This window comes from Brachionichthys hirsutus, chromosome 9 (assembly GCF_040956055.1).
Source record: "Brachionichthys hirsutus isolate HB-005 chromosome 9, CSIRO-AGI_Bhir_v1, whole genome shotgun sequence".
NCBI lineage: Eukaryota > Metazoa > Chordata > Actinopteri > Lophiiformes > Brachionichthyidae > Brachionichthys > Brachionichthys hirsutus.
Window position 1 is genome coordinate 2,129,004 of NC_090905.1, and position 23,868 is coordinate 2,152,871.

General features: G+C 43.9%; 1 protein-coding gene across 1 annotated transcript; it reads right to left on the minus strand.

Annotated features, from left to right (window-relative positions):
• Positions 1–3,734: 3,734 nt before the first annotated feature.
• On the minus strand, positions 3,735–7,400 carry c9h1orf52 (chromosome 9 C1orf52 homolog). Its single transcript, XM_068743653.1, has 3 exons — positions 7,049–7,400; positions 6,624–6,834; positions 3,735–6,210 (listed from the first exon to the last, which is right to left on the minus strand). Exons 1-3 carry the CDS (start codon positions 7,322–7,324, stop codon positions 6,056–6,058), a joined length of 642 nt encoding a protein of 213 aa, XP_068599754.1. The 5' UTR covers positions 7,325–7,400; the 3' UTR covers positions 3,735–6,055.
• Between the last annotated feature and the right edge of the window lie 16,468 nt (positions 7,401–23,868).

Sequence of the window (23,868 nt, forward strand, 5' to 3'; positions counted from 1 at the left end):
CCGCCGCTACCGTCAGTAAAACACGATAAGCATCTGTTATTGCTCCGCAGGAGCTGCGCTTAGGTTCTAACGCCTCGGTCTGCCTCCACATCTGACTAGACCCTGTCTGGGCAGTTATTTACAGGTCAAAACCTGCAGGCTGCATATAGTGCGTCTTTGTGCGCGCAGGAGAGGAAAGGGGGAGAGGAGTGGGAGCCGTGGAAAAGAGGGCAGACAGAGATATTCGTTATTGACCGACACGCATTCGCTGCAGGGCACGAGCGGCGCCTTTTTTCTTTGGACAAATAACATCTATTAGTGCAATTTTCATGCTGAGAATGTCTCACATTCTTTCAAATGTGACGTAGGACGCCCCCGAGGTTAGAAGGCAAATCTGCGCGTATGGCATGCGCGTGCGTCAAGCCCAAAGTCGGTTTACGAGGAGACGAGCTCGTGTGTCGAGGTTATTTTTGTGTGCGTTGCTGTTTTGTCAATAAAATAAAAATAAAAATAGTATCAACTAAGGCAAAAAACAACAACAACAACAAACAAAAAACAACAATCGATTGATTGATTGACTATTTCTTCCCAGACGCTAGTTCACAGCGCCCAGATACTCAAGCGAATTAACTCTCATTCCTAAAACAAAAAACGACATTTGTGTCTTGATGTTCTTTTTTAAGACGAACGCCCTCTGAAGGGGCCGCGGTGGCCTCGGTGCTGCAGATAGAAGTCATCCGAAGCAGTTTGTACTGATATAAAATCTGTGCAGCGATGGCGAGGCATCCTTTACGCATGGCGCGGCGTAAAGGATGCAAACACTGCGTTCACCTCTGGAGGCTGGATTCACCTTCCTCTGATCAAAACATTCCTCTAGCAGAGAAGATACAGATCTGAATCGAGATGGAATAAGCGCGTCTGGAGTTTATCTGCAAATGAGGAACCACTTCTCCTTTCTTGTGTCTTTTTTTCTCTCCACCAGTCACTTGCGGCTTTTGTGAGGCCAGCGGCGGAACATCTGCTCAGCTGCCCCCCTTGCAGAAGTTCCTGCCAGGGAGAGGGAGAAAGCCGGCGCATGTTGGGGCCCTGCAGCTGTTGGTGCGCTCCTCCTGAAGCCATTGTTCTCTCTCTCTCTCCTGCCCCAGACAGTTTATGGGTCTTGTCCTTTTTTCCCCCAGTTTGCACCTAAATAAAATTTATGTTCTTTTACTCTGGGTATAAATTAGACTGAATGATCCCACGTCAGCAGCGCTGCTAAGTGCAGCTTTTACATTCCAGAGTCACATTATTGACATAGTCGTTCACTCATATTTCACTGTTGGATAAAAAAAAAAAATCTATTTCTATTTCCAACATAAATGTTTTAATTTCTGATGAATTCATCATGAGGAATTTGGATTAAAAGTACCGCACAGACAAAACAAAATAAATCTTGACATTTTTATTAAGGTTCCTCCCTAAAGTTAAGAGTCCAAGTTAAATTAGCTCTTGTCCGTGCAAAGTGGGATAATAGATCATTGATATGAAGCCAAAAACAGTTCATTGTCTTGAATGAATCTGTATGATGCGGTTTGAACAAACATTATAGCCCATAAAACCTCCACATTATCTCCAAGCTGCAAACATCGTATCCTTTTGTGTAGAAGATGCCAGATAATAAACCTTTATCTGATGACACACGCACACGCACACACACACCGACTGGGTTTGTGTCAAGACTCACAGCAGGAAGACCATATAAGGGCTTTCCTGTGACGATCAAATAACGGCTTTAAAAAAAAAAATCTTATTTTTGATGGAACCAACACCCAAAAACATGTTTATGTTTCAGCAATGTTTGGTGTGTGCTTAAAAATAACAACACGATTAATCAGCAGCGAAGCCAGTCGGCCGTGAACGACGGAACAGTAGAAACATAAAAAACACTTTAAATAACTCTTTGGTTCGGTCGACACAAACAAGGATTGAGATTACAGAATCCACACCGCCGCTGGCTGTCCTCTCCTCATCCGAGACACACACACACACACACACACACACACAGTTCCACAGCATTATCAACATTGACATTTTTATCAGGATGGAGGTCAGGACACTCTTCTCCGGCTACCGTTCCCTATCGTCTCTGGACGTTCCCATTTCTGAGAACAGCCATCATGTGATCAGGATCACAATGTCCCATTGCACGTTCATCATCCCGTTCCTAAAGTCTGACTGGAAACCGCTTCTGTCGCCATGCATGGAAGTGCTGACTTTATTTCTAAAAAGTAAAAAGCACCTTTCTGCTCTCTTGTTTTGTTTCGTCTCATTCGGAAATCTCGCTGACATTTTTATGGTGATTGTTCTTCAATGAATTCTTTAAGCTCATCCAAGTTTCCATTTCTGCAGACAGACCCCACAAGAATGTCAAATTATCAAAAGAAATGACACACACACAGGAAACACAGTGCTGCTGATTGAAAGCCTTTATAGTCCTTGTAGTCTTTTCCTTCCTTTATCTGATTATGTAACACAATTTCATATCTTCGCCAAGACTGAAAACAAATCTTTCCTGGCTCTGCCTCGAGATCTAATCACGTCTTTCCCAGTCCGAGGGTCACCTCTACAAAATGAAATGAAAGATTTCTGCTCTCTAATAAACAAACAATGAAAGACAAACAGTGATGAAAACATTACTTTCTAAGCGAAGGAAGGAACAAAGAACAAACGAAACCGTTTATAAAAAGTGTTTTACGTGGACTTTAGAAGCACCAAATTGCATTTGTCCTCCTTAAAACCTTAGATACTCATATTATGAATGCCTCATTGGCGATAAAGGATCTACTCTACTGTATTTGGATTTCTGTCTCACAGCCGGAAGAATGTTGAGACTCCATGAGGTCTGACTGAATAATATACTCTAATGAAATTCAAAACATTTGGTCCAGACTTCCTCTGGAATGTTAGCGTCCCTTCCTATTTATGTCATAGTTCCTGCTATTTTTAACCGACTGCATTATTAGATCCTGTTAAACCCGGTTGTCCCGTGGCCACTAATACAAACTAGGAAAAGTTTCTCCAAACTCCCGTTCCACGCTTTGACATGTTGCATCTGCAAAAATAGAAATGCCTGATGAAGTAATGGAACCGGTAAAAATGAGTGGGAATCATTTGGAAATATTCTCCCACAATCAGTGGGCCGCACAATATTCTATTACCGTCTCACCAGCATTTGGAAAAGCTGACTCCACGCTCAATGTGAGCCCATGTATGGAGTATCTGCGGTTTGAGGCAGGAGCTTAGATTTCTGTTCACATTCGTCTCATTAGGAGTGAAAGCCGGAACGATGGGTGAGAATATACACGTTTGTCTTTCTGCTGAGCATCTGTTTCACACGATCCGCCCGACTACCGGCGCGAAAAGCAACTGTTTACCTCGAGCACACATCCGGAGGTGGAGCAAAGACAAACCAGAGGGTGTGCTGACATGGAAGGGCCATCCTGAGCTGCTTCCAAGTCACAACGTTTTGTATTAGCCACACTTAGCTCTGTGATTCAGATCAGGGGTTTCCCTTCCATTCCCCGGGGGGGGGGGGGCAGAAACTCGTGACCCTCACTGTCTCCTCGGAGGAGGTCGGCGCTGATGCGCGATTTTAGCTAGACTGTTTCTAATCATTTTAACATTTCATTTCATTTATGGGGGAAAAAAAAACCTTCTGACCGCACCAGCGGAGTCTTCATTCAATACATCAAATAAATCAACTGTTGGTTGGGTTGTCAACAAAGCAAGATTTATTTACAGATTTTATTCAAGCGTCTGCGAAATTAGGAGACAAAGATGTTCCCGTTTAATCAACAAAGGTCAACCAGCAGGGCGAAAAATGCAGGAACACAATCTCTAAAACACAAAGAGGCTGCAGAGGAATGTTGAATCAGAGTGACAAGCGCGCAAGCTGGGATCTGGAATAAAGTTTTCCAAACACTTGGAAGAAAGGAAAAACATTTATTGTGTGGCAAACTTCCAGCTGCAGCATCATCAGCGAGGCGAGTGATCGTTGAACGCTGATGGAGGCGACCTCGCCGATCGTTGCTAAAATCAGTGTGCTGTTGCTGCGGTGCAGAACCAGGTAGGCATTTCAGACAAGGCCAGGCACATGCCTGCAGGGCTGGAATTTTATCAGAGGCATATTTACCACCGTTTCACGTCAACTCACAATGACAGATAGGCCAGGAATTCCTCTGATCACTTAGCTGTTGCAAAGTGGGAACTTTTCCTTTTTTCAGTGTTTGGGAAACCGTTAAATGTTCTCCTCCGCTAACAGGAGGGGTGTACGGCCGATTACCAGGACATTTCCTTCAGAACAATAGAATTCAATGATTTATACATCTTTTAAAACCTAAATCCCATCAACTGAATCAGATGTCAAAAATGATTAGGAAAGTATCTCTATTTTATTCATCTTTTACAGAACATGCAAAGATTTTGGGAATTGTACAATGTTCCACACATCTGATGCGACACACACGAGTCATTTTATTCCAAGCAGTCTCCGCATCACAAAATAACTGATGAAACAAGATCAAAGAGCAGAACTCCCCTCCACACGGTCTCTCTCTCTCTCTCTCACACACGCACACACACAGGTTGTTTTCACAAAGCGCTGCTGATTTCTAGGCTAGCTCAACCGCGACATCTAGTGGCCACAAACCGGAAGGAAAGGGAACTTTAAAAAATGTAATTTCAACAGATTTAAAGTCATGTTTTTTTTCTTTTTAACCTTCCTGTTATCCTTAAATAATATTAACACATTTTATCCTCGGGGTCAATCTGATGATTCACAGAAAATTGTTGACAGAGTATCAGAGACTTTATTAGAATTAATCTATCTTGAAAAGAAAAAAAAAGAAAGAATTATGATGTAGAAGTCTCAAAATCCTGAAAACAGTGTATAAAACATGATACACTGGGATTTAAATGGCTAATTTCTAATCACCGACTTTAGAAAAATAATTGAACACCAACGAAGCTGGGACTGCCTTATGACCTACAATTTAAGATGTGAAGGAGACAGGCTGGTCTGGAAGAGAGGAAGATCCATCTTTAGGATTGAAGCAGGAAGTGCAGGAACGAGAGGAAAGAGATTCGCATGTAAAAGTTAAACATCACAGATAGTCTTTTGACACCAAAGGCTGATAATATGAACTTTGAATTTAGCACTTTTATTTGCTATTTATTTATTTTGAGAGAGAGAGACTTACACAGTTAAAACAGCTTGAGATCAAACTGACCCCATGCATAACAGGAGGTTTAAATTCCAATTATTATTTAAAGGACAGTCACTGTATTACTACTAACACAAAGACAGTGATATTTCAGAGGGATCGTTTTGAATAGACAAAGACCAAACAAGCAAATCACGGCAGCCAGACAGCATACCTTCCTTTCCTGACAATAAAACAGGCGGTAAAACCAAAAACCAGCCCTTTGTTCAATGCATCGCAACACACAGAACGCCTACTGTTCTCCTTCGTGTCTCTGTCACAGTTAACATTTCATTTACTAACTACATGATGCCAGAACACTCGTCTGGTGCATGTTGTAAAGCTCTGGATTCCACTCATGCCTGAGTCCTTGAAAGAGAGCCGGAGAGAATGATGGCCGAGACAAAAATGACTTCCGGGGATTTAACAGAAGCTTCTCGACACATTCCCAGTGGAGATTCCCTAAAAGCAAAAACACACAAAACGTGGAGTAGAAATCTCTCACCATCATCACTTAGAAGTGTGATGATGAGCCAATAACAGACCACAGGGGGTTAAAACGTCATGACGACCCCACGCCTCCGTCTCTCCGTCAGTGAAATGAATGCTGCACAAATATCTAGCTGACATCGTTGCTCGGTTCAGTGCAACAACGGTGTGACAGACACCATAAAGTAAACATCGTCTTATTCCAGGCGGCGACAGCCGGCAGCTAAAATGCCAGTCGATGTTTTTACAGCTTCCCATCTCCTAGAATATTGTGCTAATATCTGTGCGTCTTCCTGGCTGGCGTAAAATATTCAGACCCAGATTCCGCGTCGTAGTTAGTTCAGCGCTCACTCGATCTTCTGCCGGAGGATCCTTTTCTCCTCCTCCACGAAACTCTTGTCAGAGGTCGCTTGTCCCATGTCCCTCTTCCTCTTCTCCTTCTGCTGGAACGATTCCACTCGGCGCTTCTTGGCGGACAGGCCTTCCTCGTTCGATTCCTCATCTGATCGCCAGAGGAGGGTAAGATTAGGACTTTTTAGTGACTCAACGGCACACAGTAAAAACACGACAACAGGCTGCGCTTTGGCGCGACTGAATTTATTTTTATTTTTTAAGTTGCACGCTTTTTCAAAACCACACCAAACTCCATTCTTGCAACACGTTTGGTTCTGCTTCGCACACAGTTTCAGCAGGTAGAGGGTTGAAGGCGCCTCAGGCACTGAAGCCTGGCGTTCGTCACTGTGCAGGTGTGCTGTAATCACAGCCGACACCTGCCTGTATAAATAGATGAGCCTTCTGGCAAGCGTGCTCAACCTGCTCTGTGCCGGTCGGTTTAATAATGCTGCCAGAGTGCCGGCGGCTAGAATGATTGCCTCACTTGTGCAGACGTGGGGAGTAGATCAATAAGCCGCTGACCTGATTCGGAGAGCTGCTCCTCGGTGGGTAAGAAGCGGGCTTTTCCGGTGTGAGCCTTCGGTGCATCTTGTCCATTGTCCTCATAGACGTTGGACCACTTTATAGCCATGTCCATGCCTGGAGGGGGTCCCTTCTTCCTTTCTGGCTCCACAGCGTAGCTCGCAGGAGGGGGCACAGCATTTGTTTTCCACGGCTTGAATTCTCGAGCAGGCTTCATCAAATAAACAGAAAAATAAAAACAGATTTAGTTTTAAATATATTCAGAAATTAAATTCTAATTCTACTAACATTTTTATAGATGGTCCTCAAGTCCCCAAAATAAATTTTGCCTACATGTCTTGCCTACAATACCGGCGGCCTGAATCTCCACGGCTCTGTCTGGAAGTAGCTTTGCTAGCCTGGATGCTAACAGTAAAGCTGTTTACCTCTTCCGGAGGTTTCACGGCGAGAGTGTCCCAGTCGATCTCCTTATTCAGAGGGTTGTAGAGGAAAGCAGGCTTGGACACGGAGCGGAAGAGCTCGTCGGGTTTGGGTAAAGCTGCCCCGCCGGCTGGTCGTTTGGCTCCGTGTTGGGAAGACGGAGCTTCGCTTTCCTTTCGACTTTTCCCATCCTCGTCCGAGTCGCTGCCATCGCTGCTGTCGCTCAAATCAACGTAGCTCGAGAAGAAACCCAAGGATGCCGACTTCTTCTCGTCCGACATTTTGTTGGAGTCGTTAATTTCTTATATTTCTTAGATACCGGTTTCTGTAGAACGCCAAAGAAGCTGCGGGACTTGACTCGGTTCTGTTTTGCCCTCGAACTACGCCATTTTGAAAAATAGTCGTAAAGGAGTTGGGCGGTGTCACGACGACTGTCGCAAAGCTATTTAAAGGGGAAGGCCATAGAGCAGGCTGTCAAGTTGAAACGATATCGTTTTACGGCACACGCCGGACTTCCTTTCAGCGTGAAAATGACTTTTGCAAAATAAAATAGCTTATTTTCACTGTACGTCGTTAAATATTGTCTTCTCATTCTGTCTTGTGGGGTTTATTTTACTCAGCAACTACTGCAGTGGCAGAGAAGAATATTCTTTCTTTTAGAATTCTTACTTTAAATGTTAATTATCGGAATGAACCAAGAATAATAAAGCTAGAATTCACCACCAAGACACGATCTATTATAGAGTATATCTTATTAGACCTTCACAAAGTGAACTATCTGAGGATGTCCAAACAGGTGAAGGGATTACTTATAAAATAAGTTTATATACAGGTTGACCTTAACTATCTCCAGCTTAAAATATACTTTTTCCTAAAAAATAAAACACATACTATCACATTACTGCATCAAAATAACAAATTAATGGCTTATCTTTTCGACTGCTTTTTTGAAATTAACAGCTTTAACAAAATTAGCAGATGTTAAATGTAGATATTTGTCATTTTATTGTAATTATTGTTCAGTGCTATATAACAGCCTCAAAATGTTACCAGTTCTGGAGTTTGTTAGAACAGAAATTACGCTACTTTACCACCGGAGGGCAGCATAGTCCCACCGGTGAGACGATAAGTCCTGCAATAGTCTTTATTGGTTTCGTCACCGTCCACCTACAATGCACTTTTATAAGCCTTTATAAAACATGCTTCATGTTTCTTCTGTACTTTTATTGCATGAATAGATTATTTGATCTCTGGAAATCCACGAATATTAAACATTTTAACTTATTATTTATTACCTCTCCTGAGTTAGAATGTTATTTGTTGTTTATTTTAGCCTTGATGGCAACTGACACTGAAGTATCTTTTTCAGCCAGAGGTAATGACTAAGCATAACCTCTACTGTCTCAAGTCTTTGCTGCAAATCCCGAATCATCTTGATAAGATGGCTGCGACTGCGAGTGTGACTGCAAATTCTTGGAACAAAGCATCCCTTGTTTCCTCTCTGCTCAGCTGCACTACAACAAAATATTTATATAAAAAAAAGGTAGATTAAAATAAAAGCTGTTTCGAGTCAAGCTCTTAAAACGAGGCTAATTTGTGCCAGATTGATGCACCACTATCAAGAAAATTATTCCTGATACGAAATAATTAAGTCATTTAGGCATTTAAAAAAAAAACCCTATTAGAATCCATGGTGGCTTCATTTCAAATTTTAGTCTCAATGCCATCCAACCCTTGGGCAGCATTGGGTTCCATTGCTCCCATATGATCTGAGGAGTTCTGATAAACAGACCATTCTCCTGTAGTATTCTTGCCTTTTGAACACGTTAATCATCCTGAGATTCAACAGAATTGATGGGAAATCCAGGACGGAGGATGCAGCCGGCCCTTCCCCTGCATGCTTTTTGTCTGTTCTCGGCAGAGCTTGACTACGACGTGTGAAATTCCCCATGGAGGCGAAAGGCCACGCCTCCTCACGTGCCTGTTTAATATAGCCATTCATGTCTTGAACGTCTTTATTTTATCCATAGGCTTACTTCATGTCAGGACGCATCTTTGACAGCATATCAACGGGCCGTTTACTCAGCATTAGCAAATAAGCCGTAGGCGGCTGTTTCTTTTTTTCTTTTGATCTCCATTATTCATCCATTATTATTTCCCCCCCCCCTAAGCAATAAGAGAGAAATCGACTTTAGTCTTTATCCTTGGACTAAACCCTGTTACCTGTCAGAAAATCCTGTATTAGATGTTATCTGTCTGCATTGCCTCTCCATTAACGACACATAATAGAATCCTGAGTTCTTGATTGTGATAATCATGTTTTAGAGCGTTACCCTCACAGCCCACTTTGGGATTACCCAACAACACCTGCAGAATAATTCAGTTTCTAACAATAATTCAGGGAAAGTTTCTGCTCTTTTTTTTTTCAAGCCTGACATCTTCTTCCTCTGGACGGAAAAAGGGAAGTTAATAAGAAGCTATGCTGCATTCGTATTTAAGTTAGATGTTCACTTAAATGAGCTTTTATTAATGTAAACCAGAAGAGTTTAGAAAGACTATCCTCAAAGCTGCGACTTCTGGCTGTTGCCCCTGAGGTGACCTTTGACCTCAGGCTGATGGAGCGGGAAGACACACACGGGAGGAGGAACGGTGACCTCAAAAGGAGTTCATGAGAACAGACACAAGACATCTTAAATGGAAAAGTCTGATGAGGCAACCATCATCTTTAGACATGGACTGTGGTTAGCTCCACCGAGGTGGGTTTATGTGATCGCCAGCATGCGTTTGTCCGTCCATCTGTCTGTTAGCAAGATAACTCAAAACTCTGGACCGATCTCAATGACATTTTCAGGAAATGCTGGGAATGTTACGAGGAAGAGATTGTTAAATGTTGGTGATGATCCAGAAGAGATCATGGATTAGTTTGAAATTTTCGGTACCATTGCAGTCGATGGAGCTTCAAAATTTGTTTGGATCCAGAATAATATTAGGAAAAACGATTACATTTTAACATTGAAAACTCAATTTCTGGAATCAAAAATCGGGTACAAATACACGTGTATAAAGATACCAAGAACAGTTTAGAACCTTTTGATGATGATCCACATCACCATGTGGACGGTGCAAATCTAATTAGGTCTGTGCTCTCTGAGTGCTTTTCTAGTTATCTTTTAACTCGGGCTGTAACATACACATGAGGTGGTCACTGAACACATCTTTTCGTTGTCTGGTCCAAAATCAACGGAAGATATTTATTTTATTTAACCAGAACAATCACTTTCAGCATGTACACTATCAATATAAAATCAAACTGCGTAGATCTTTAAGCCGCTAAGTCATGGAAAATAGCACAGTCTGCCTTTTTAAACTCGTGTTCATTTATCAAACCTAATATTTCATTTCATTTCCCTCATTTTACATTTATCGCCATTCCACAGCGCTCTGCCACCGAAGGAGATGAATTCAGTTGTTAAAGCAGCACCTGCACAAATCACGCTCACCTTTTCCTCCAGTACTCAGTGCTCTACTATATCTATCATCTCCACTATTATCGTTTATCCACGCTAATCAAACAGAGATAGAACTCATTGGCAAAAAGCTCAGATGGAAAAATGTGTTGTCGTGACTTGTTTCTCCATCAGAAAAGAAACTCAGCTGGAGTCAAAAGGCTGCATGTCGAATATAAAACACTTTTAGATTCCCATGTCTATATAGATAGAAAAATATTCTATCTATATTTTCTGTAGAAACATAAAACCTTTTTCAATCTTCAACCTTCTGAGGATCTCGTCCAGGTTTTTAATTCCTTTCTTTGCGATCGATCCGGGCAAAGTATGCATCCACATCCTTCTCTGAGCTGCGCACACACACCCACACACACTTTCCACCGCAGTGTTTCCTCTGGTCACCGAATACTCAGTGCAGTTTCAGACCTGAGAGGTGGTATTCTTTGGCTTATTACATTAACTCGAGGCTCTGTTTGCGTCGTGTGGCCTGTCGAGGCTCGTGGTTGGAGGCCGGATCCAACTGATGTGGCAAGAAGCGAGAGAGAGAGAGAGAAGAAAAGAAAGGGTTTCTGGGAGAGAGAGAGTTGTAAGCTCTGGGTCAAAAGGACACGTTGTGGGCAGGAGGTGGGTGTTAGGGGATGATCATCCCTATCACATGTTCCACAGTGTCCAGCAGCGTGGACAGCTGTGGGCTGAGCACTGCTTTGATATTCATTGCCCTCCCTCCTGAAACTCCACAACATGCCCGTGCAGACACCACAAACGCACGCACACACGCACACACACACACACACACACACACACACACACACACACACACACACACGTCATTAAGCTCTGTCCGGGAGGGATGTTTGCAGAAACGGGTTATCATCGCCTTTAATGCTCCGCAGTTTATGTCAGAATGATAAATGATTACTCCTTGAGGTAAACTTTGCGTTTATTAGGAGTTTTATTGTCTTGGCGCTGAGTTGTGTTAAAACATGTGTGGAGAAAAACCCCAACCATTTCTGTGGGTTAGATGTAATATTGATCTTTTTATTTCCCAAACAAGGTACACAAATCTGTTCATGAAGGTTACACCAAACCCTGATATTCTTATTTTTGACTGACTACATTTGAGATTATCCAAAATATATAATAAAATGTTATAGAAATAGAAATGGAAGTGGGTGTATCATGAAATAGTGCCATTTGCTTTTAAAATCACGTGTTGATGTTTCAATTAAATAAAAATAAAGTGTTAATTTGGAAGCTTCGGATGGTCATATTCTCACTCATTATGCCATAAACTAGTCTGATCTGCTGCTGACAAACTTTTTTCTAGACTGGAACAAGGATTTCGTGACGGGCACATTTGTCTTGTGAAATTGACAGATCATTTCACTCGTATTAAGCCATTTCCCCTCTAAATTCCACACCAACGTGTAATGTTTGAAGGGGACCCCGACAGATATTTGATCCACACAGAGAGGCACCCACCATGGGTTCGTGCTCGAACCCTTCTTGTTGTGAAACAGCGGATTTATCTACCCAATCTACGATGCGGTGCATCTGCTGAGATTAGATACCAGTAGCGTGAGGTCAGATGAAGGGTTTGCCCTGATTTGATTGTTCCTTTTCTGAGCCTTCTCCTACTGTACGTCTGCTGCCTGGTGGGGTGTGCAGCAAAAGGACCAGGAGCACATTTCACACCTTGAGGACAGTTTGGGGGGGGGGGGTTGGCAGCACCTTTGATGAATGGAGTGCACCTGCACTAAGGGTGGAAGTCCCCAATACCCCTGGGGTACAGATCAAGACAGGGTAATCCTCCTTACTGTCCCTGTTCAGTATCACCATCCAATCATATGCTCAGAGGACAAATGCCTTGTACGAAACGCCTCGTCCTCTCTGATGTCGGAACTGCCTGCTTCTCCCGATGCCCATGGTGAACCCTGAAGCTCTCGCTGTGGGATTTTCTGACTCATTAGCTCTGCTCGGTCGAGTGGAGCAGCCTGCGGATTCCTTCCAGCCAAGTTCATCAACCTGGCCGGCGGCTCCAACTGCGAGGCGATAAGACAGAGGGAGCTCCAGCCATCGGACCCCGCCGTGACTTTGTTTAGCATGAAATGAGACGAGGAGGAAGGGCATAACCAGGAGTCCAGGGAGGAGAAGATAGGGGTCTTAATCCAGGCTTGCCGATGGACTCTAATGCAGTGCAGCGTACTTAACACGGCTTAGCCGCATAGTTACAGGGGAGTTAACGCCTGCTAGTTAAACTTTGGCAGCAGGTGTCTGTTTGACCCTCGGTCTGACGTGTCCTGTTGACCTGCACGGTTAAGACGTGTACAGATCAACATGAAATGAAGGGGGACGCCTTTTCACAACCGCATTCCCAAAAGCTTTACCGCCGACTTGGGCCATTAGCCGACTCGGTTGTCTTTGGCCCCGCATGAGGCAGCATCTTTGGCTGGATCCTTGAAGAAGTGCAACAACCCGTTCATAAAATGCCAATCCTGTAAGAATTCAGATCTTTAGGTGTACGTATTCCTTCCACTGGGGCTGTTGCCCAGTTTTCCCTGACCTTTCTTTTTTATCCTATTCTATTTCTGGACTTTTGAATGTTGTTTGCAAACATGTGACTTGCACTGCAAAACCTTTCTCCTAAAGGAAACAATTGCAGCAAATATTGTATTTTCTTAAACAAATTTCTTGTATTTAACTATTACAATGTAATTACAGCATCAACTCACCAGGGAATAAGTACTACCATTACTCCGACTACTACCACTACTACTACTACTAATAAGAATATTAAAATGACAAAGGAACAATAATCATTATGCAATTTAAAAACAAAAAAAGTACAAATACACAAATGGTACTTCCTGTTTCCCCCTCTTTGTTTTGTTTTACAGACTGATAAGTTCTTATTTAAATACTTGGTAGGTCTCCCTGTCCCAGATTGCATTGCAGTTTACAGCATGTCACTGTACGACGTTAATAGAGCAGAATCCCGTTCGGATTTCGCTGTGAATCTGCATCAAAGTTTTACAGTGTATTTGTCTTGGCATTGGATCCGTTTTTTGTGTGAGAAAAAACAGGCTGACAACAGGGCCTGTACAGAGAGAGCTCCTACGAAAAGGAGAAGATCAAGTGTCCTTGTCTCCATGCTGTAAATAAATGCAACGGAATTAGAGCAAACACACGGCCAGTCCCTGGAATGAGAGCGTGAACATTTAGCCCAGAAACACAACACAAAGAGAAGAATGAGACGATAAGGAGCGCGGCAGCTTTTCTTTCCTTTTTTTTTTTTACTACTTGTGTCACATGACGGTTTTTGCAGAGCCATCTTGTTTCACTTAGATGCATTCCCAACAATTTGGTGTTCGTTTTCCTTTGTGTTGTCCAGGGGAGAATGCAGTCAGTGTGTGAACCCACCAGCAGGCACTTCATGGAACATGCGGGGCACAGATAATAGCTGGAAGTCTTCATGGGGAGTTCCATTTCCTTTCTTTCTTTCTTTCTTTCTTTTTTTTTTTTTACACCACAGGCGAATCATTTAGTGGAAATTGTTCACAGATCTTAACTCAATCAGCGTCGTGACAAAAGCGTTTCTTCGTCTCGTTCGCGTTTGGACTTTGAATATATTCATGTTCTCTTCCTTTTTGTCTGTGAGGAGAAGAATGATCTGTCTGCCATATCATTCTTTTGGCATCTGTTTCTCCTGACATGTTAAAAATGGACAGGAATGGATATGAATGAAAATCTCAGGATTTTCAGGCCTTAGCTTTACCTTAAATGAAAAGTTAGACATTTTGCATATGTCTAACTATAAGATGCGTGTACTGACTTTCTTCCCAAGTATTGTTTTGGATATCAAGGTAAAAGCTAAACATATTTTCACCCACAATTTTACTCATGAGATATTAATATACATTTAGCTCATATATAAAGAGATAGATTAAAGAGATGATTCCAAAGGTTATTTTGGGAAACTTTTTTTTTCCTGTCTTCTTATGTAACAGCAGCTGACATAACCGAAGCCTTGGCCAGTTTAATGTTTGGGTTTCCATCAGCTCTTGTGTCCAGCAGAGCCAGTCAGCTCAAAACAGTCTGGAAGCCATAACGGTGATGACCTCAGTGATGTCTCTTATCCGTCTAGACTGCTTGGAGAAATCTTTTATTTTAAGGTTTACAACAGGATATGTTCCCAGATAGTCATGTTGTTTTAATCACAGCTTGAGAAATAATAAGTACAATACATTTATGAAACTGCTTTTCATCTGTGAACATGCACGAAGATAAAGTGTCCTGCTGTGCCACACTGAGCTATCTATTAATATAATATTATACTGGCAAGTTCCTGACTTTTTAGAATGCAAGTCAAATCCATTGTTTTGTGTTTTCTTTTAAATATTAAGTACGGGGGGGTGGAAATCAGGTCATTTGTCTTTGAGATGCTCACAAGTCATCCAAAATGAATCTCATAGCTCTGCACTGGAGTCCAAGTCCATTGTCAGGGATCAAAGTTGATTTGATTTTTATCACTGACTTGTTCAAAACGGGTTTTTGAAACGCATATACTGTGAAGCATCATGTCTACAGATTAATCTAATATACATGCATACAGATGAGACAAACAGGCGAGGCCCCACCCACCCCCTCAGATGTCATTAATACCCAAGAATGGAGTTCTTTATGCCGATGGAAATACTTAATCTCTCGTCCTTTCTAATCCAGGATGTGATCTCATACGTGGTCTTTTATACCTACAGTTCAGTGTTTTCCAGCCTGCACAGCATATACATATGAGGTAAGAGTGAGAGCCAGCCATACCAAACCTGGCTCGAATAGCACCCACATGAGCTAGTTGTGATTGTCCCTCCATTGTCTGGTGCCTTGCTTTTTAACCTGTGCCCTGGCTGACAGGTGGCATCGCTTCGCCCTAGTGGACAGAGAGGCGGCGGGGCAGAAAGCCGTGAGCTATTTTTTGCTTTGGTGAGGGTCAACGGGTGACACTGAGCAGCTGATGGATGGAGAAGTGCTTGAGCTTAAACTAGGCCTGGCATGAGGGGAACAAAAGGTCCTTACCACCTATAAACTGCTGAAAATGGAAACATGGGGCTTGATCTGATGGTGGAAGTGGACATTTACTATGACAATTAAATATATTTTTACCTTGAGGCAATGGCTCTTTAATTAACATCTTTCACCAAATAACAGAGACAATTGGTGAGCATAGTTTCCCCAGGAATTAGTTGATGCATAGATTAAAGCTGAAAAGAGGGTCTTGTAAAAGCCTACAAAATCAGAAAGCAAATGATAGTGGTCCCAGCACTAAACCTTGTGGGAGCCCGCCTCCGAGGTTGCCCTTTCTAGCTGAATAGCCTGAGTTCTGTCTTCGGTGCAATAAGAAAGACGGCCTTGTTTTTTTGTCTCGATGGAGAATATATTTGATCAAGCCCAAATTACTCACAGCCTAATAGTTCGACCTAGTGTTACTGAAGATAAGAGAGAAAATGCCTTTCAAGTCATTCTTTTGACCCTCTCAAGAAATGAAATCTGATTTTGTATGAGGAACATTGTAGTAAGGAAGCATAAAGCCTCTCTCTGTTCCACAGCCAGCTCCTGGGAGAATTCACGCCAGACAGAGAATCAGCTCCAGAGATGAAAGTGAGGTCAAGGTGCCCCCCCCTCCCCTCCCCCTCCCCCTCTCCTCCCTAAATCAGGCTTCTCCCCTGGATCCCTTCTCTTCCTCTCCTCCAATCTCCTCTCTCCTCATCCCAAACAGAGCGCAGTCAAAGCTCTGGAAAATGAGGGCTAAGGATGCCAAGGAGGAGTTGTGTTTGCCATTCTTTGTCCTGAATGATGACTCATCTCCAGGTGTCTGAACTACCTCATTTGTTGGGATGAATTGATTATTTATAGGTTTTACACATCATCAAGTCTATAATTGTGGCGTGTTTTATTTGAGCTGTGCATTATGGAGATCTGACACCGCCTCAAGACATGGAAACCCCTCTAAGAAACAAAACACAAATGGAAAAAACAAACTGTTTGTGTGGAGGGATTGGTGTTGCCGGGTAAACTTAGAAATGAAATGAACTATTACCTACAGATACAAATACACATTTGGCTTGATGCTAGAAATTGTCTGTGTATTTTTGGTTGAAGCTGAAAATACCTTGTGGTATTACTGGATCCTGCAGCCGAGACCAGATCCCAACCTGGGTGTTGGGAAGCCGCCGCCGCCTTCTTCGGATCACAGCGGCGAGATGACTCCAGACCCCAGGCTCCTTCTTCTGATGGATAGGTCGAGGTTTAAAGTTCAGGTCTCCAGCTGCGCTGCCTTCATGTGTGTGATTCAGTTCGTCACCACATGGAGTCGGTTCCTTTTAGTGCTGCACCTTATTTATTTTCATGTAAAATCATGTAATAGAAGATAACATCATCTCAGAGACGATGCGTGAGCTCACCCGAAGTATGAAGGCGCTTTATTGTGTGTAGTTATATGAACCTTTTAAGATACGAGACTTATTTCTGGAAGTATCCAGACCCTTCTGAATGTTTAAACCTCATTATTAAGTGCGTTTTTATCTAGACGTGTGTGTGTGTGTTCCTCCCCGATGCCCTCTCTCCACCCCACTTAACCCCCCAAAGGGACTTTCCCGACACACTCCCAAACCGTCTCTCATCCCAAACACCCCCTTCACCTCAGACTACCTGCCCCCCCTTCCCACTGCCCACATGCTCGAACACACACTCTTACATGATATGTTGTCCCAGCTATTGACTGCTCTATAATCCGCCATCTGTTGAGCACTCTCCCAGCTGTTGCCCACTCTTTCCCCACTCTGCAAAATAACAGACCTCGCGGTGACACGCTACACAAGGAAGAACTGCACAGGGCTGTTCCTGCTAATGAGAGGCAAAGCCATGTTTAGTGTCGAGCCAGTTTGCAGGTACAGCGTCATCTGTTAAACCCAACCACGCAGACACATGTCAATGGACCACTTTCCCTCCTCACAGTTCAATGGCTTATTGACCGGCCGTTTGCCCAATGAGGCATGTTACGTCGAGATGGTTTTTGAGCTGAGCTGATTTTCACGATGTCTGCTGCACGGTCACAAGACAGCGTTTTGTTTTACGCTCTATCAGCCGCGGAGCCTCCTCTCCTTCACTTTCCTGTTTTCCTTCACCAACCCGATTGACTTTGGCTTCTGTCTGATCCTTCAGGGCTAGAAAGTTTCCGCTCACCTCCCGTTTTACGAGCTGTTACTGTACTATGCTTTCTTGAAAGGCAATACGCTCTCCCATTAGGACCCGGTTTGAATCCAAGGCTTCCAGCGGGAAGCTCTGGAGCTGAAATCGGAAGTGTGCAGGTAGGAGTGCATTGGGCCCGTGGGACCGGAGCAAGCGATTCAGCTGAGCCCAGATTAAGTACGTACCTGTTCAAGAGAGATTAAGAATGCGTTGTTTCCAAACTTATAGCACCTTTTGCATTATGCAATCTTTGGTCAAATGGATGGACAACATCTGTGAAGACATGCTTCTTTATATCGGGTCATGGAAAACATTCCAAAACTCTAGAACACTGGACCATTGAGCTTCATGGTGATTCTGGTTTGATAACAGCACATTTGCCAGTATTGTATAAGTTTGAAAACTGTAGGAGGGGAATACCACATGTTTCAGGAGGAGGTCAGCGTACACTCATCTGTGTCTGCATGTTCCTCAGGAGGAAAAGAGTTGATCTGATTCTGATTATCTGACACCAGCAACTCTTGGGCCTAAAGTTCTTGTGCACAGTGCACAATGGACTGTTTAGTACACATCTGGAAATGTGGAAAAAAAAAGAGAGAAAATGCATCTTGAAAAGTTTGCTGTAAATCTGTGAACATAGTTGGTTGAAGAAGTTTTATGGGATGCTATAATGAAACGCTTTATCTAACCTTTTAGTAGAACACGAAGCCTTTTAACATTGTTTTTTGTAAATTAAGGTTTTATCAATTTGACACATGGATTCAGACGAATCCAAATGTTGACCAGTCAGCAAACGGCAAACGCTCTGCCTCTCCTTGAGAGACAGCGAGCCTCCTCTCTCTGTCTCTGGGCTTCGCTACAAACCGATCATGTAATTCATTTGCTCACGACATTGATTCATGATCTTGTCAGAGAACCAGTATCTTTCGACATTTTTTTTTTTTTTTTTATTGGACGTGGAAGAAAACATCTGGTCGAAGCATTGCTATCCTAAGGCGCTGGCTGATGGCAAAGCCAGCAAAAGAGAGAAAGCGAGGGAGGAAAAGAGAGCGAGAACATCCTATGCAAGTTCTTCCTCCGTGGAAACAACTGACTTTGATGAAGAGGGGGAAGAGAGTTTGACTCACTGTTGCAGAGACACACAGACCTCCATAGCACAAAACTGCAGCTGTCTTGTTTGCAGGCACCAAAGAAGAATGCTTTTCATTTACCTCACAGTTTATAAGGGTTGGCAGGCTCGCTTGGAGTTTCCATTTCACTTTCACCTCCCTTATATTGCTCCTTGTTTAGACATTGTGACTCTTCGCAGCAACTGTCCCTCTGCAGGTCTCAGGTTAAAAGACCCCGCACGCTCCACCTGGGATTACAGGCAGGAACCGTCTCCTCGTAGCATTCCCCCAGTTCCCTAAACGGCAAACCATATGGACCCCCTCTTCATCTTCTGAGCTTGCAGACAGGCTGTGTACGTCTGGAAGAGGATGTTGGGGTGTGTTTGGTGGAGGGGGGGGGGGCAGGGACCCACAGAGATCTGCTTGTTCAAGACTGATTGGCTAACCTTGATCGGGACCTTGGTCAAAGCGCATTTGTCTGGAAAAATCAATGAGCGAAATAAACAAAAGGGACGGTGTCATTTCCAAGTGCAAAACACGCCAACATGCGTGTTCAGGTTACAAAGGCAAAGGTTGTTTTATCCAATCAGGGCCAGAGTGAAAACCGTCATTACTTTAATCATTCAATTAATGAAGGTTTTATGCACAAAATTGTATCTGTGGGAAAAACTTGCCAGATGGAGGTGATGAGGAAACCCTCCCCAAACTAAATGGAATGCGACCTACCTGGTACAGCTCCATTGTATTTCATATGCATGAAGGAATTTATCAAATGCTGGTCTGTAACATAAATAGTTTTGCTTAAAAAGTCTGTTTCAGGCCAAAATTAGTTATCTCATTATATTTTAAACAGCAAAATAACCCCCAGAAATACCATCAGATCTGCAGCACCTTTTTTTTTTTTTACGTGTCAGCAAACATCATCAGGCTGCACCTGCTGACCTCCGGTTTCAGACATGATGTGGACTCTGCGTCTTTCTTTTTTGGTTTTGTTAGAATGACGTGTCAAGCAGAGCGCGCTCTGCCCTGGTTAATCAGCACATGGAATCAGAACTATTACAACCAAATAAGGTCGATCCAGCCGTCAGAGTAGCCAGAAAGCGTTGATGAACAAAAGACAATCGTCTATTTGCGATGTCACGAGTGCGTAACGAGTGAAATCCAACACCGCCAGCTGGCAGGAGTCTCGCTCGGGTGAAGACGGGTCCCCCTCGCATCAGGGCAAGTCACGGCACATAGCGGAAACTACCGCCCGGAGGTACGGCCGCGCCGCGCAGAGCGCAGAGCTGCAGTTGTGTTGGAGAGGAAACGAACTCGGATTCTCCGCTTCCCCGCACGACGGTCGCGTTAACGCCGCAACAGCCTCGACCAGCCGCTCACCAAGGCAGCTTTTACGCATACATGCAACTTTTTGCGCGTCTCCACATTGGATAGAAAAAGCTTGATCATTGCGCGCCGCAGAGCGCAAATGCTCCGAGTGGCTCGGGTTTGAACGACTTGGAGAGATCTCTTCTCCGGGACAGCGATACGATGAGGACATTCTGAGGCGGCTTCCTTCCAAAGTCCACTTTACGCGCGGTTTGGCTGCTGCCGAAGGGTTAGCCCATGAGCAGGCATCCTCTTGAGCGCGATTCTGTTTTCACCCAGATCTCTGCTGCCTGGACAAATGCATACAAATGCATTTAGGAGCTCAACGGACAAGGAGTGGACACGTTTCCGCGGCAGCAACGTAAGTGCGCGTTCCGGTTCGGTTTAAATGCTGTGCAGATGTTCGGATCCTGACGCGCGTTCTGCCAAAGCAGATCTTGGTCTGAAATGTCTCTGGAGGACTTCTGGCTCCTTGGCATCCGTCCCATTGAACCGATTCCCCACAGCCGCAGTGCTTTTTGCCACCAAAACCTCAGTGACAGCATTTCCTCTCTCCTCTTTTTGAAAGCTGCCGTGTTATTCTTGCAGAATTGTGCAAAAATAAATCGTCTTGCATGGATTAATTTGACTTTGTAGAGAATCTACCTTTTTCTTTTTTTTTTTTATCGGTTGATCGTTTTAAAAGACGCTCACAACTCAGGAGTTGTAAACGCGCACGACTCTGGGTCCACGAGTATGCCAGTGCGCAATGAATGAAATGGGCTCGGATGCTTATTCAGCACGTCTATTGCTGTATTCTGCATTTAGGCGTTTAATGAGTTAGTCAAACTCTGTCAAAGTGTTTAGGCTTGAAATGGAAGAAACTATATTTAGTGACTTTAACCTAAACCTTCCTCATGGAAGTGTTTAATATTGACATCCTCATTGGAGGTTCTGTTGCCATGTTGCATTCAGCTGGGACCGTGGCCAGAAGTTTGCACTGCTCTGTAGGCCACATAACAGGAAATGCGTTTTCTTCAATCAGAAGTGAAGTTGGCTGCACGTTTTCAGATCTAAAAAAAGAAAAGAAGAAGAAGAAGGAGCAGAAACCACAATGCATTCTGTTGCTCTAGAAAACAAAGCGAGCCTGAAATCCTTCCGAGGTTTCCTTTTCACCCCTTTAGAGACGAAACATGAAAGCCTGACGGTGGCGAGCTGGGAAGGAGTGTGGCCTCCCTTGAATTCTCTGGAGAGTGAGTGTGCATGCACCACTGGTTAACTGGCTGCTGACCCCCAGACAATCACCCACTGTTCACCCCACTGCTGCTCCATTGCAGGCAGTGGCTGAGTCATATATCTGCTTCAGGTACCGTGCACTTGACTGTGAGCGTGCTTTCCCCTCAGCGCTGTCTGGCCTTTCCCATAAAAAGCCGATGATGAAAGTTTCTCAGGAGGTGCAATGCTTTGCACGGCGGCGTCCTGGAGTAACGGCCGTGACACGTGGTGCACCGGTGCTTTCATGAGCAGTGAAGGCTAGATTTACACGAGGATGCATATATATATATTAGTAGATTATTTACACACGGTTAATTTGAGCTACTTTCTGTATGAGGGGGGCACGGTGGGGTAGTGGTTAGCGCTGTTGCCTTACAGCAATAAGGCACCGGGTACGAATCCTATCAGTGTGGAGTTTGTATGTTCTCCCCGTGTGGGTTTCATCCAGGTACGCCAGTTTCCTCCCACCTCCTAAAACATGGAAATTAGGTCTGTCTGGCGCAGCGATGCGCTGGCGACGGGTCCGGGGTGTAGCTCGGCCGTATCAATCTGGGATTGGCTCCCTTGACTGATTTTATTTGTCCATGTGTTTTGTAAAACACAGGCAATCACCTCAAGTTCTTTACGCCACTCAATCATTTAATGGTTGATAAAAACGTAGCTGCATAGGAAACAACCTCTAGATCTCCCTGTGGACATGTTTTATGAGGATCTACATTTTGCCCCATAATCACATCTACCTATAAAGAGTTGGCTAAAGTGGAAAAAGGTGTTGACTGACAACAACAAAAACATGTTATCAGGAGATGGGTAACTGATAAGTATTCAGCAGTGACCGACGAGTGGGCTCACAGGCCGCCCGCTTTCTGCACTCCGGCGGCTGCAGGGTTTCTGACTTGTCTGAGGGACTGAAAGCGTTTTACCCCCGGGGCATCTGCAGGTCCCTCGCAGCAGCAAAAGGGCAAACCAATAAAGGTTGGGAGGAAGTTTACTCACAGCCCCTTGTCCGCTCCCTGTCTTGTGGACTCAGTAAATCTTTACTTTGCTCTGCAACGACCTCTTGACTCCAGCCATCCTTACGAGTGACCGCAAACACATTGCATGCTCTTCGCCTCTGCACCCAGATTTGAAATATTGGCTCAAGTAAAATCAGGTTCAGATTTTTTATTTTTTATTTATCTGTTACTTTGGAAGTGCATTAAACCTGGAAAGTATCTAACGCCCTGACCTTAGAGGAATATCAGGTAGGGAATGGAAATGCTGCTAATGTGTTTTGCTGATGGCCGTTTGAATGTCTGGAGAAGAAACGGCCACTGAGTCCTTTCATAATGACGTGATCCTGACCGAGATACAGGTGTGAAAGCTGAACGCAGCCTATAGAACCAGACTTTGGCCAGTGATGTGGTTATCCAGGTTGGCAAAGGGAAGCATGTGATACCTGCTTTGCAAGAAACTCCTAAGTTTTCAATTAAAAACACTTTCTTGGCTCACAAAGGTGTGTGATTGCGTGCAGTCCCGAGTATAACCTTGAGGGATCTGCAGTCGGTTTTGTTACAACCGGACGGACATCTTGGCAAAATGGCCGACATTCGCCTCAAATACAGTTCTCTAGAGCGCCGTTAAATTTGATGTGTCAGTCATTGCCTTCCCTCCGTTTTGAACCCAAGTCCAGCTCAAACCGGGATTCCATTTCTGTCGATGGAGGTTAGGTGGGTGTCCTCTCTGTAAACCTTGACTTTCTGAATAATTTTGAAATAAATCAATATTTTTCAGGAAAGCAAGCTTTCCAACGCCAACGGGTCGGCGATGGAATGGCACATATCATGTGATTTGCCTAAATAAAATCCTCCCAAGGATCTTTCCACCAATGAAAAGAGCCGCTGCTGGATTTTTACCCCCACAGAGATTAAAAGCAGTTTCGACGGTATCCCTGCCCTCTTTGTATATTCCCTTTTTGAAGTGAAACATTTCAGAGTTGCTTGGGTAGATTAACAGCTTTGCATGCTTTGTTGCTACTAATGGATTTGGTAAGTGGCCTGCCAAATTAGCCATGTAAACAGTATACTGTGAATGTCACATCCCCCCCCCCCCCTACAGACACCAGTGATGAATGTAAGAAAATAGTTTCCCTTTCCTTATGAGGACTGTAAACACAACTTAAGTGAAGCCGCTCCCCTTTGCCAAGCGCTCTCCGTTTGCCTCGCTCAGCCTTTTCCTCGCTTGAATGGACCATTGTTAGGGATCCAGGCTAATTTCGAGGAGGTGGGTGAGGGGGTGCAAAGCGAGATCTGTTACTTCTGGAATGATTCATTGCAGTGGGGAGTTTTAAGTTGTGATTATTTA